Raw genomic sequence first — 14,614 nt, forward strand, 5'->3', positions numbered from 1 at the left:
GTGAGAGACTACACCTGAGGACAGACAATGACAGATTTAACAGGTTTGTTGTTACAGTGTGTGAAGTCCACACTCTCTAAAACAGGATATCTGATCGTTAATATTGAGCATTTTTCATATTATGATTTAGAATCAGAGAGGTGTGACCGTCTTCTGAGCAGATGGAGGGAAGTAAAATCTCTAATCATCAGGCAGTATAATCTTTAGAGCTATCAAAAAATAAAGATGTGACTTTTGTTGGACGGGTTGAGCTGAGGCTGGTAAAAACTTTAAAATGTGACAGTTAAAGGGCCACACAAGTGCGTCTGCGTCTTCGAGCACACTAACTCCAGAACAAACAGACTCAGGAGTTAGTGCCAGCGCTGTAATGTGGCCTGTGCTGTGAATATGAGTGTTGGTAAATAAATCATGTAAAAACAGCGGTATGGTCCTTTAACAGCAGCCCGCTCAGTCTCGGAGCTGCTCAATTATTCAAAAGCATTTTCTTGTTTTGTTTGACAGCTGCAGGACGAGGAACTAAAACCTCCCAAATCCAGCACACACACCGTCACGTGAACATACCACCGGCCCCTCCGCTCCCTCTCATCCCGCTGAATTCTCCTCCTCAGCTGTAATTATCAGCAGAACCAGCCACTGCTCCTAAATTATTAAGGCTCTATTACTGTCAGAAATGGGTCGCTAATACTTTAACGTGTGTGTGTGTGTGTGTGTGTGTGTGTGTGTGTGTGTGTGTGTGTGTGTGTGTGTGTGTGTGTGTGTGTGTGTGTGTGTGTGTGTGTGTGTGTGTGTGTGTGTGTGTGTGTGTGTGTGTGTGTGTGTGTGTGTGTGTGTGTGTGAGAGAGAGGGAGTGAATGTAAGTGTTAAATTTTTCATGCGAGTCATCAGATGTTCAGGAGACACAAGAGAAAAGGAAGTCGGAAATGAAAGACTATGTTAGAGGAGTGTGGGTTTTTGTGTCACTGTGTGTGTGTGTGCGTGTGTGTGTGTGTTTTAGAGTGATGCTCTGTGGGTATAAATAGATTCTACATCTGGACTTGTGCATCTTTAATGACTGTTCTTCATGAATATAATTGGAGACGTCAACCTGCCGCCTCATCACAGACAAGGTCACCCTCCAACTCTCCTCTCCTTCGCTTCCTTTTCTTCCTCCTCTCTCTCTCCAGTCTGTTATTTCTCCTCATCATTTTTCTTCCTCGTTTCCCTCATTTTCCCTCCCTTATCCTTCTATGTGTCCTGTTCGCCCTCTTCGTCTCTCCTCCCTCACTCCTTCAGTTTTCTGAATCTCAGACCGTTTGAACTTATCTTAAAAGTGTTATTATTTCTGACTTTGACTAAAAAACTCAACCCAATTTATATTTGCTCAATTATTCAAGGCTTCGGAATTGTTCCCCGGGTCTTCATGAGCATACAAAGTATGATTTGTCATCACTGAGACTCTTTTCCTTCTGGCTTTTATGCCTTTAGTGAGAGGAGAGGACAGTGGATGGAGTAGGAGACGGCCACAGCTCTGGGTCAAACCTGGGCCGCTCACTTAGAGGACTCTTCTCTACGTGATATCTGACTGCTGAGCTAAACCATAGACTGTATAAGTAATGGACGTAGTATCCGTGATGTCACCCATCTGTTCCTGGGCGCTGTTTTGAAGCCAATCGTCGTCGGCAGAAACATATTAAGTTATATATATATTAGAAATGCTGAACGCAACCAAACTAAGTGTGAGGTAAAGAGGCCGAGTTTCAGCCTCCTAGACAACAGCTGTGTGTTCCCGCCTGTCAGTCAAGTCAGTCATGTCCTTAAATGTGTAAAACTCGTAATCTTAATGTTTTCTGAACCGTCGCGTTAGAAAAAAATCACCCCCCTACAGTGTGTGCCGATCGAGAAATGAGCACATCAGACCCAAGACGTTTTTTGAACCAGGCGGTAAACATGTTTATTTCAGCTGTAAAGATCGTCTTCTCTGAATGGGTGTGTATGTGGTTTCCTGCGTTTCTGCAGCCAGCCTCAAGCGGACGCTCAATTAAATGCAGATTATAACACTTCCACATGGGCTTCATAGTTTGAGACCGGAGGTTGCCGCCTGAGCTAGACCGACGCCCACAGAAGGAGAGAGAGAGGTATTCATTTCTGAGCATAAAATGATCTCAATCTGCCGATCAAGGTCAAGGTCGGATCATGTGATACAGCTAAAAGCTCATAAAGTTAGTGAACTAATTAAAAAGGTATTAATATTTAAAAACACTGATCTCTTGTTGATCACGCTAGCGTTAAACCCTGATTAGTGAAATCCTGAAACACCTGTGACTTCATTTCAAATTAACCAAATCTAGATTTTTAAGAAGTTTACAACTCCCATAAAAAGACAGTTCAATCAAGAAATCCACAATTTAGGACTTTGATAGACTTTGAAAATACCTCCATGATCGACTATTTCTCCTCATAAATATCTTTCTTTTCATTAAATCATTAATTTGAAAAGAAATCAAAAACACAGACATTGAAATCACATTGTGTTAAAGTGCTTCATACACTCCCGTCATCCTGCAGACCAGCATCGTTTTATTCTGTTTAATCAGGTCAACACTTCCTCCCTCTACTCAATGTTTGAAGCAGCTCTGTTTTTCAGCATGCATCATGTTAAGTTTGAAGGTTGCATTGATGTCTCAAATTCAGTGTCTGAAATGTTTGTGGATCACTCTTCATGTTAACGTCTGCTTTGGTCTCAGACTCAGAGAGCTGACTCCATTTGACCTCACAGCTGCTGCTGTGAAGGCAGGAGCGTTCACTCTGACATGTAAACGTCAGCTTTAAGTCTTCACCACGAATACGAATTTAAGATTGTCTGAGACTCAGAAATATTTAAACTCAACAAAGATAATGAATATTTGTTTTTAGAGCAGAAAGTTCAACTCAACATCAGTTAATGTTCTAGTCATAATCTGACTTCAGATAGGATTCACCTTTCCCTCACCTTACCTGTCTCACAACATTCAAAGCTTCATCTTCCTGTAGATGTATGTTCATGTGGACATGCAGTGAACTTGATTCAAAGATGATGAACACAGATGAAGCCCAACTCCTTTATTTTCAGGCGTCTACAGTAAGACTGACTTGATTTGTCCAACAGCTGGAGTTATTCCCTGACATCCATCTAACATGATGTCAAACAAGTCGTATTGTTTAAAGCTAACAACAAGTACTAAAAGCTAACAGGCACTTTTACTAGCTCAGTAAGCTAGCATGGTATGGGAATGTGTTTGTGCCCTGATTTTCTCTGCTGTGTCAGGACTGTAAAGGTTAACTCAATGATACTGATTGTGTCACCAAATGCCCGAAATCAAAACAAAGCATCACATTTGTGTTTAAAACCCAGATATATATCACAGATGATGTCCTAAAATGAACCGAGTTTCTCCACTGAGGCTATCCACTGCGCATTACTCTTCAAACATCACTGTATGAGATGCTTAACATGTAAAACAGAGCCCAAAATCAAAAGCTGGCTCAACAGAGGGGTAGACAAAACATACAGCTAAACCATAGACTGTTTCTGAAGAGCTGTTTTGAAGCCAATCGTTAGCGGGAACCATATTGGAAATGCTGAACTCAACATAACTTGTGTCGAGGTAAAGAGGCGGGCTTTGAGCCTCCTAGTCAACAGCTACAGTGTTCCCACCTGTCAATCAAGTCAGCTGTGCCTCTCATAATGGAAAACTTGTAATCTAAATATCTTGGAAATTGTCGCGTTATGAAAAAATTCGAGAAATGAGCTATCCAGACTACACTCGTCTTTTGAACCAGGCTGTAAACATGTTTATTTCTGCTGTAAAGATCAGCTTTTTTGAATATGTGGGTATGTGGTCTCTGGTACTTCCGGAGCCAGCCTCTATTAGACACTCGATGAACTGCAGCTTTTAACACTAAGGTTGATAAAGCTTTAATAAAACAGTCCTAAAAGCAGCATCAAGTATCAGAAAAAGAATAAGAAGCAACAGATTAGTCGTTTTTTGTGAATTTAATCCCTAATTTTCCTCCATCATCGGACATAGTTCCCAAACTCGATTCAAACAACAGTTTCCTGAACATTCTGTCTCTTTAAAGCTCCTTTTATAATCTAGATTAATCTGTATGTTTCCATTTATCATCCCACAGTGAAATAAGAGTCCTCCAGTTAACCAGCCTAGAATACTAGAGCAGTACTCACCAGGCTAAGGCAGAGTGATACGTACTGTGAAAAGTCCCAGTGATGTTCCACTTGATATCAGCACTTATGGTATTTCTCTCGTCCAGTCAGAAGACATTATACATTGTATCGTGTCTCAAAGAGTTTCTAATGATAAAAAGTAACTTGTGGCTTTAAGCTAACCTGGTGATAGTTATTCTAGAGACGTTGTCTGGATTCAACTGAAACATAAAGAAAGGAGAGCTAGCTTTTGAGCTATAAAATAACATTTTAAAAGTTATTCTTAAAAATGAGTGCAAAAAATAAATAAGTTATAGATCTGTTAGCTTGCAGATTAGCTAATGTCACTTCGACAGATTGTGATCTGTAGTTTTAAAACAGTTCATGTCCATCTTAAGGACTCAGCTGCTTCAGTAAAATCAGTCGTTAGCAGTCGTCAAGTCAAATAAGAAGCTATCTAGCACTAGTTAAGTACGTAAAGATGTCATTCGTCATAAAAACCCTCTAAGTGTCCTGATCCAGCAGAGAAACAACCTTGAACTGACACACCTGAACACACCGTTAGATTATAAAGCTGGTGAGGCTTCTGTCTGAAGAACACTAACCTGAGAACATTAGCTTGCTTGCTACATTAGCTTGTGTGCTATGAGATTATTTTGTAACAGGACAGCGCTGGTCAACCTGCGACCAAGCTAGCATTAGCTTAACACAGAATGACGCAGAAAATAAACAGCTGTTTGCAGAGCTGAGGACCTCAACGTGGCTCGGCCCTTTGTTCAGGAGGTGGACTCCCCTGAGGACAAAGAAATGTGGAACTTTTCTAAGAGAAGAGACTGGGAACTGGACTGGGACTGAGGAGGGTTTGAGGAATAATCGTATTATTCACAGTTGGATGTTCAAAGCTGAACTTTGATGTTCAGCAGATTGTAACCCCACCTCCTCGCTCTCCACCCACAGGTGCTGTCAATCACTCAGTTTGTTGACCTCTGACCCCAGCTGTGGTGCTTTCAGGGTCTTCTGAACTGTTTTCTCTGCTCGTGTCTGTCCACGTGTCCCTCTGATTGTGTCGGCGGGTTTTTCCTGGTCTGATTGTTTGTTTCACTTCCTGTTGGAAATAAAACTACAAAAACAATGAAAAAAACTACAAAAAAGACTGTTAAAACTCTACTTACGATTTTATTTTCTGAGTTTGTAAACTGATGTATATTTTAAAACAAATAAAATATTTTAAACCTAGCTCAGTTGTGTTTTGGATCTTACATTTATTTGGAGGAATGAGAAAACATTTGCTAACCTCCCTGCAAGACGGTCAATGCTTCGATCTTTGACTGAAATAAAGGTCCACCAGCAGCTCACATCAGGAGATCCACAAGCCTGCCTGCTGTCTGAAAGAAACAAGAGTCCTGAGGTGAGCACACTTCTTCAATTAGAGCTCAAAAACAAATCCAACTTTTGTTTTTTGAAGAAGGATAGTTGTGCAACAGCTTATCTGATCAGCTGCAGATCAAATGACAATGAATATTGATGAACCTGTGATCGTGTCATCTGCTTTTAGGATTGGCTTCATTAACACTAATGAAAGAAGTAATAATCGACCGAGTGTGTTTGTGTGTCCTGTTTCCTGGCAACAGCTGATATTGATCACACCAATTGTGGATTGTTTATAATCCATGAATCATTTAGTGCGAAACTATCCGTATCAAAAGAACCACTGAGCCCTGAACCTGAGGACCCACATTCAGCCAGCACTAGGCCTACCTGAGTATGAGATGTCTATACCAAGAGCATGCTGTGGTACCGTTTAACTTGTTGATGTGAAACAGTCAGTGTCACAAAGATTTAAACATTCAAAGCGGTCCAAGCTTAGACCAGAGCTATCCAAGGTGGATTTCAGACTGCTGTCAAATATCAAGTTATCAAAAGAAAACCTGATTTATTTTTTTTAAAGAGTGATCCTCTATTAGGAACAAACTGATGTCCAAAGATAAATCCTTTCAAATGACTGCATCAGGATACCTCCATGAGGATACCTCTGCAAAACTCAGTCAAAAGTTCAGATTAAAGAACAAAGTCTGAGGTTTCATACACATGAACTGTTGTTGTTTTCATAAAGATCTGAGAATTATTACTTTAAAGTATTTACAGATTACATCTTCATGCTAAGTTAACAGAGCCATACAGTCTGCACTTGTGGCTAACTTATAAGCTTGTGATATGGCTAGTTAATAGCACTGACAACATGACTATTTCAAAGGAAAACTACTGCAGTTTAAGCCCCTCCCACCAAATGACACGTTGGCGGAGCCAGGGGTGGAGCCACCCTAAGATCCTCAACTTTAACCATGATTGACTGTTACCCCTGTCAGAGGCGGCACTGATATTTAAATCAACTATTTGGTTTGTGTTTTAATAGACTGCTTTAGCTTCTTTGCATGTTAACGTGGAACATTTTCTTTTGTAAGTGCTTTAAACTGACTTTGGACAAACATGCTAATGTTGAGTCCTTATAGAGCTAAGGTCATCAGATTTAAAAGTTATCACCCTGCTGAGTTTCCTTTTAACGTTACAGATTATTCAGGAATATAACTTTTTTTTATGCTTCTTTATTAGAGTAAATGTGATTAATGGAAATAACCCTCCTAAGGTTTGGGGTTAATGTTCCCCACGCCTGGCCACCCCTACTAAAGTCCGGGCCCCAGTTTGGCCACCCCGGGGAAGAAAGTCTGACTATGCCACTGATGACCATAGACTGTAAATAAAAATGGACAGCGTTGCTCCGCCTCTTCCCGTTGTACAGTTCTGAAGCCAAAAAATCCCTCTCCTGGGCGCAGCCATTGTGCAGCCAGAGCCTGTGAAGCCTTTGTAATAAGCTCCGCCCTACAGCGTAACGTCACAAGACGCTGTGTGTCCTTTGAAGTTTCGTTCTACGGCGGCTGTGAATCAAAGGAAACCCAGAAGTAAAACCCCGTTTTTTAAACTCTAATAACTAACGAAAAAGAAACTTTTTCAGGAAAAAGAGGCCTTGAACACAAAACAGTCAAATACTAACTACATGTCACCACAGCATACGGATGTGACAAACATTCATACGACGTGTATTTATTTTTTAAAGTTTGACTGCTCCCCCATTCAAATGAATGGGGGAGACGGATTTTTTGACCTATACTGCAGTTAGCCACCAGGGGGCAGTCACACTGCTGAAAGCCTCACCACCAGGGCCGTGTCCGGCACGCTTGCTGATGACACACCAAACACATGTAGACTTTCACAAACCCTGCTGTCTGTCCATTAAGTCCCACCAGTCCAAGTCTACTTACTTTTACATTGAATGAGGACTTTGATCTTATACCTGGAAAAAATATCTGTGGAATTGAAACAAGGTGGCATAATGATGGGCAGCAGAAATATAAGGTTGAGGAAGATGTGTGTCTAACATGAGTCTGGTCCTGCTGGAGGTTTCTGCCTGTTAAAGGAAGTTTGTCCTTGCCACTGTAACTTGCTAAATGCTGCAAAGTGCTGCAAAGTGCTCTGCTCATGGTGGATTAAGATGAGATAAGACTGAGTCCTGTCTGTAAGATGGGACTGGATCTTATCCTGTCTTGATGTTGGGTCTTTGTTAATAATTGGTGAATTGGCGCTGTATAAATAAAGATTGATTGATTGAACAGTGGTCACAGACAGCTGATCAATATAACAAAATAAAAAGTTAAAAAGTGTAATTGGTGTTTTCTGTGAGCAGCCGATACAAGTCACATAGAAGCTGGATGATTCAAGTTCACACAGAGTCACTGTGATTGGCTGGTTACATGCAAGCCAACCCTGATTGGTTATTGGCGCAGGTGCTCCAAAACAGATCAGGCGCAAATTTATTGAAAGGAATATTTTGATTTCTTACAGATAGTGCCATGCAATGGTCAAAATATAAACTGTAATTCAATAATGTTTCCTACTCTAGCCTTCATTAAATGAGATCACATTTGTGGCATCCATGCTCATAACAACAACAATAACTGATAGTTACAGTCCTGACTCCAAAGCCTGAGGCACCAAAAATACATCAATGTATGACACCAGACAAGCTAGCAGAAAACGCACAGCAGACCCAGACACAGATATCTGCTGATAAGTTCAAAGGAAAAAAACAGCATACTTTAGAGCACATACTTTGTAATAAATAAACCGCACAGCAGGCCATATTGTATTATAAACACACTGTGAGGCTGGTTCTGTGGTTTCATTCAGTCTCATACATTCAGGCATCTTGACATGGACACTGAGGGGAACTGATGTCTGGAGACGAACCGCTCACTTAGCCGATAAATGACTTTATTGAAGTGTTGAATATCATAATAATAATAATAATAATGCATTTTATTTATAGGCGCCTTTCTTGGCACTCAAGGTCACCTTACAACATTAAAAACAAACAGAGTTTAAATAGCAAACAGTAAATAAAACACAATTTTAAAAGTTTTAAGTGAATGGACAGAGGAGTTGTGGTCAGATGGAGTAAGCCAGTTTAAACAGATGGGTTTTGAGTTTGGATTTAAAATGTGGGAGTGAGTCAGTGTTGCGGAGGTCAGGTGGGAGAGAGTTCCAGAGCTGGGGAGCAGAGCGGCTGAAGGCTCTGCTCCCCATGGTAACAAGGCGAGCAGGGGGGACAGTGAGGTGGATGGAGGAGGAGGATCTGAAGGTGCGGACGGGTGTGGCAGTATGGAGGAGGTCAGAGAGATATGGAGGGGCGAGGTTGTGTATGGATTTGAAGGTGAGGAGAAGTATTTTGTAGTTGATCATTTAGGCTTTCCTTTGAGGTGTTTGCATTTAGCGCCTCATTCTTCTCTTCTGTGCACACTTCTTGCAAGCTGCTCAGTGTACATTTCTACAAACTATCTGTCAGCAGAGTCAGAAATGAGCTCAAATAGAAACACAGATGAGTGCAGCTCATGTGTGGGCATCAATCTATTGCTTTTCTTTGCAGAATTCAAACTCATACAGATGATATCATAACAGTGCACGTCAGTGGTTTAGTGTGAATAATCAAGCAAATGGAGGGACAGATTATCTTTTCATACTTTTTTTTCCAGATACTTCACACCAATACTTCAAATTATTTAGAGAAATGGCCTTGTGTCAAGTGATTTATAAAAGTGAATCCTCTGCAGTGAATATTTCAATGTTTGGATGTTATAGCAGACCTTCACCACCTGAGGGCAGAGCAGGACTACACATCTCAGGCCAGTCAATGGGACAGTGAAATGAGAATAGACTGAGTACAGGCAGAGTACAACAGACCATACACCTGTGCGTTTTAGGGATAGGATATTTTTTATTAACCCATTGTACTTAGTGTTAAAAACACAGAAGAGAAATGTACACTTCTGCTGGAGGAATACTCTTCATGGATGTACTATCATACAAGCCAATGAGTGATTCTCTTAATTGTGCCCCTTGATTCCTTCAGGCTTAATTCACACAATGATGAAGGAAACGAAGAAATGAAAGGAGACCACCAAAATCATCCAAAGGCAATCAATTGATAAAGCTGTGTGCGTTTGAATTGTATTTTTACTTTTGCTTCCTCCAACAGTCCAAAAAGACATCCTTGTGAGGTTAAATGGTCACTTTAAGTTGTCAGTGAGTGTGCACATGAATGGTTGACTGTCTCTACATGTGAGCCCTGGTGTCAGGGTATTACCCGCCTCTCACCCAATGTCAGCTGCGATAGGCTGCAGCCTTCTGAAACCCTGGATGGGAAAACATTACAGATGAAGGACTGAATTTTTTAATTCTAATATGTTTGAATTTGAAATATTTTGTAATTATTTTTTAAAACTTGACTAGCAGCTATCCGTCTCACCACTATCATCTCTGACAACTGACACACTGGGATCCTGTCTTTCCCTCTCTCTCCTCTCTCTGCCCATCTCTTACTTTAACTCTTCCTGTCCCAGTAAAGTTAATAACCATAGACCTTTCTGGAGTCCCTGAGCTTCCTTGTCTCATAGGTTCTCTGCTGCTGTGGACATGCCAGACTCCAGCTGCTACAACTACTACTATAAGTCTCACCTCTATCATCTCTCTCTCTCTTCGTCTCCCTCTATCCCTCTCTCCAACATGGTCTCAGCAGATGTGTATCTAACAAGAGTCTGGTCCTGCTGGAGGTTTCTGCCTGTTAAAGGAAGTTTGTCCTTGCCACTGTAACTTGCTAAATGCTGCAAAGTGCTCTGCTCATGGTGGATTAAGATGAGATCAGACTGAGTCCTGGATCTTATCCTGTCTTGATGTCGGGTCTTTGTTAATAATAGAACATAGAGTACGATCTAGACCTGCTCTGTTTGGAAAGAGTCTGAGGAGAACATTTGTTTTGTTTGGCACTATATAAATAAAGATTGATTGATTGATTAATAGCAGCAGAGGAGAGCTGCATCAGTAGGTTCCTGGATTGAAACTCAGAACTTTCATCACATTAAAAAAACTGAACCATCATTTTAAGAACAAACTACAATGGATTAAAGCATGTTTGAGAAAAAGTTGATAAGTATTTTAATTTCTTACTTTGACACATGTTCCATCTGTTATAATGAAGGGGGCGGGCTCTAAGACTTACTGTGAGCGGTAACCAGAAGCTCTGAACATTTTGGCCTCACTTGGTGTAGAGCTGGTGTTCTGTCACTGATTTTACAGTCTATGGCATGAACATGTGAGGTATGGTTGATCATGTTTTCTGTCCAAATAATGAAAGTCAACATTTTTTTCAGACAATACAATCTTTACAGAATCAGCACATTTTTAATGGAAAACAAAAATACAAACTGGCTGTGAAACCTTGATCCACATCTCCATGACTTCTGGGTTACTACATATAAACCTGTAAAAAGGTAGACATCCCTTGATTGGTTTGGAAGCACCGATTGAAAAACTCAGGTCAGTTTTTCACCATGTTTAGGGTTAATTACACATTAATGTTACCTATTGTTAAAAATATGCAACAGCAGAGTAATAACAAGCAGCAGGATCCCTGAGCAGGTGTCTGACGCTCATACTGCTTACTCAGAGATTGAAACCACAACCTTCAGCACCAGGCAGTGACATGAGATTTAGTTGGGCTGCTCAGAGAAATGTGAGGAGTTAAGATGAGTTGAGACAAAGATTTAGACATCCACAAGAGAATATTCTGAGGATTCAAGTGCTCCACAACATCCTCCACTTCTCTTTTATCATGGAAACATCACAGGGTAGTTACAAACACTCAAACTGAAAGACGTGTGAAAAGTCTGAAACTACAGTTTTAAATTCAGTTTCAGGAAATCAGGAGGTAAAAAGAAGATAAGCCGTGACAATATAGACTCAAATCTAAAAACTTTATTGACTCTTTCAGGTTGACTTGACCTCACTGGATACAGTGACAGTCTGACTGCTCTTCATGCTTTTCAGTTTGTTAAAGAACTCTTCCAGGATGCTCTCGATCTCACCCTCGCTGTAATCTCTGACCACAAAAAGCTCCCCATCATCGGCTCCTCGGATCATGGCAGAGAGACCTGCAGAGAGAGAGAGAGAGAGAGAGAGAGAGAGAGAGAGAGAGAGAGAGAGAGAGAGAGATGAGAATGAGATAATTCTGCTCATTATGAACATCGTTACTGATTGTTATTGAGTAGACAGATAGTCATGGAGGTCACATCAGGGTTAACTCTGGGTTCTCATTACAACAGGGTGTTTTATCTCTTAGTTCAGTAGGTTACGTTGAGGATAAGAGATCCGTTACTAGAAGAATCTCCCACTGACCAATTAGACTGTTAGTCCCAGACTCAAACGAGGAGGACCACAGCCCCTCACAGTCACACAGTGGAAGAACAAATGAAGGAAATGATCTATATGGTGAGTATAACTGTGAGATTACAGTTAAAAACAGATCTTTTCCAGATAAGGCGCCTGGCCTGCTGCTTTGTTTCTTTTTGGTTAACTTTCTGATGGGCTGATTTGTGATATACATTACCATTATTTATTTCATACTTATTTTTCTTTAAAGTGTAATGTATTTAATGTTTTATTATCCTAATTACAATTTATAAAAAATATTGTTATTTATTAATTAAATATCTTTAAATTATTATTATTATAATACTATTATATATTTACTTATTTTTAATTTTGTATTATCTATTTTTTATTTTTATTTTTACTTTCAGACTATGGACTAGGTGTTTTCAAAAGTCTTGTTTTTGTTGTTTTTTTGCCTCTGAGTCTAATGGCTGCATTGCTGTTTTGTGATCTGTTAGCCGAGTCTAATAAAAACGAGGGAGAGGGAGAGGGAGAGGGAGATTATATTTGTGAAAACATTAACCATGCTTTGCTGATCAGATCATACTGCAGAGACTGATAGTTATTTTTTTATATAAGATATGAAAGTAAGTAAACTAACTGACTTTAATGTTTCACATTTGATTTGAGTTGAGATTGTTAACTCTGTGTGATACTGTTGGGGTTGCAGCTGAAATACAACATCTAAATCTTACACATAACAGGAATACATTTGAAAACAAATTTAACTCTTCAGTTTTTATTATTTTATTAATTTTTGCATTTCTATTCTTATTGCTTTTATTTATATTCAACTTTTATCTTTACCTTTTTTATTGTCTTAAATATTAATGTTTTATCTTTTATTGACGTATTTCTGAACTATTTCCCTTTGTTGTTTATTTCTATACATTTTATTGCAATTGGTGTGCATTAGTCTCTACTTCTTTTACTTATTACTTCTCTTATTAATTTTACTGTATTGATTTTATTTTATTTTTAAGTATTTTATTTATAATCATGCCTTTTTTAAATTTTACCATTGCTGTTGTTTTCTGTCTCTGTTATTCTGTGTAGCGCTTTGGGCTGAATGTTTTTATGTATGAAAGGTGCTATATAAATGAAGTTGAGTTGAATTCTAAATCCATTTCTGCTTCATGTTTAGTCATGATATATTAGATCTTTATCACTTGATTAATTATTTTTTTCTCCAATCACTGTAAAGCTCTTTGAATCACATTTGATTTGTATGAAAGCTGCAATATAAATAAAGCATGATTGATTGATTGATTGATTGATTGATTGATACATTAAAGGGATAAACAGGAGTTGATATTGTCAGATATATCATGCACTAATGATTGACAGTTATTACTAGATTTTATTTGAGCATTGTCACCCATCGATTTTTCTTCTGCCAGTTGTTCAACCTGAATTTGGCTTCTGCAGCTGTGTTGATTAAAGTCTGGATTCTGTGTTAACTTATTCATATATTAAATAATATCGTGGTTTGTGCTGACTGCTAAATAAGATTAGACTTTTAGTGATTGGTCATTTACTGGATACACTGCCCTGTATATGTGACCACTAATACAAACTCTGGGTTGACTTATCAGGATGATAATCAGCTTTGTGTGGCTGCTTCTCCTCATCTTGTTTGTTAAAGTCAGTGAAACTAAATTAACAAGAGTGGGTATGTTGAGCTTGCTACAGGCCTCTAATGTGACAGAACAAGTACAGCATTGAACCAGAGAAGGGAGGAATGTAGAGGGGTTAGGGGAAATGAAAGTTGAGGAGTAGAGATTGGAAAGGATGGAAAAGGGTGAAGGAGGGAGGAACAGGTATGGAGAGAAGTAAAACACTGAGTCTTACTGCGTCCCGATGAAGGTCTGAACAGACAGAAGATCTTCTTTCTCATGTCGATGGCTCGGCCAAGCTCGTAGCCCACACCCAAAGATGGCTGCGTCACCTCAGCAACAACCACTGAGCACAGAGAGGTCAAAGGTCACGCACACCTGCATAACACTGCACAGATTAAAGTCACATTTATCAACCAACTCACCGTCACTCTGCCGGAGCCAGTCCACATCTCTGTCATGGATGAATTTGTCACCTACTTCTGCAGCTGCCTCTCCTGTTTAATCACAACAAGGCAGATCAGTGACGACAACACACACACACACACACACACACACACTCTCTCACACACACACACACACACACACACACACACACACACACACACACACACACACACCTGACTTCAGATCACTATGTACACACCATCTGTAACTTTCCTGTGTTTGTCTGTGTAATAAAGTATTAAGTACATAAGTATGTACAGTACCCATAGACAGTACCATGTGCACTTAATGTATGTTTGACCTCTGACCTCTGTCTGAGAGCTCGCTGCTGCTCACGTGCTCGGTCAACACGGTCCCGTAGGTCTGCAGCTTGTCCACGATCCTCCGGTACAGGTGCACGTCCTCTCTGCCGCCGCGGATACTCCCACAGAAGTAAATCTTCATCCTCACTGTTCACACTTTCTCCTCTCGCTCCTGATCCTGCGCGACTGACTGTCCCGCGCAGAATGCAAACGAGGCTGTGCGTGATGACGTTTCACTGTACGTACTATGC

The 14,614-nt window shown here is 40.0% G+C and overlaps 1 protein-coding gene across 1 annotated transcript; it reads right to left on the reverse strand.

Annotated features, from left to right (window-relative positions):
* Positions 1–11,526: 11,526 nt before the first annotated feature.
* On the reverse strand, positions 11,527–14,614 carry dnph1 (2'-deoxynucleoside 5'-phosphate N-hydrolase 1). Its single transcript, XM_034682522.1, has 4 exons — positions 14,370–14,614; positions 14,040–14,111; positions 13,850–13,960; positions 11,527–11,718 (listed from the first exon to the last, which is right to left on the reverse strand). Exons 1-4 carry the CDS (start codon positions 14,503–14,505, stop codon positions 11,555–11,557), a joined length of 483 nt encoding a protein of 160 aa, XP_034538413.1. The 5' UTR covers positions 14,506–14,614; the 3' UTR covers positions 11,527–11,554.

The sequence above is a fragment of the Notolabrus celidotus genome, chromosome 4, assembly GCF_009762535.1.
Source record: "Notolabrus celidotus isolate fNotCel1 chromosome 4, fNotCel1.pri, whole genome shotgun sequence".
Lineage (NCBI taxonomy): Eukaryota > Metazoa > Chordata > Actinopteri > Labriformes > Labridae > Notolabrus > Notolabrus celidotus.

What these genes read in the sequence shown, in the direction of transcription:
- dnph1 (XM_034682522.1), bottom strand. Translation starts at nt 14,505, where the DNA reads ATGAAGATTTACTTCTGTGGGAGTATCCGCGGCGGCAGAGAGGACGTG. An exon ending in CAGCGAGCTCTCAGACAGAG is followed by an intron (nt 14,112 to 14,369) that starts GTCAGAGGTCAA and finishes GTGATTAAACAG; the next exon opens with GAGAGGCAGCTGCAGAAGTA. An exon ending in CAGACCTTCATCGGGACGCA is followed by an intron (nt 11,719 to 13,849) that starts GTAAGACTCAGT and finishes CTCTCTCTGCAG; the next exon opens with GTCTCTCTGCCATGATCCGA.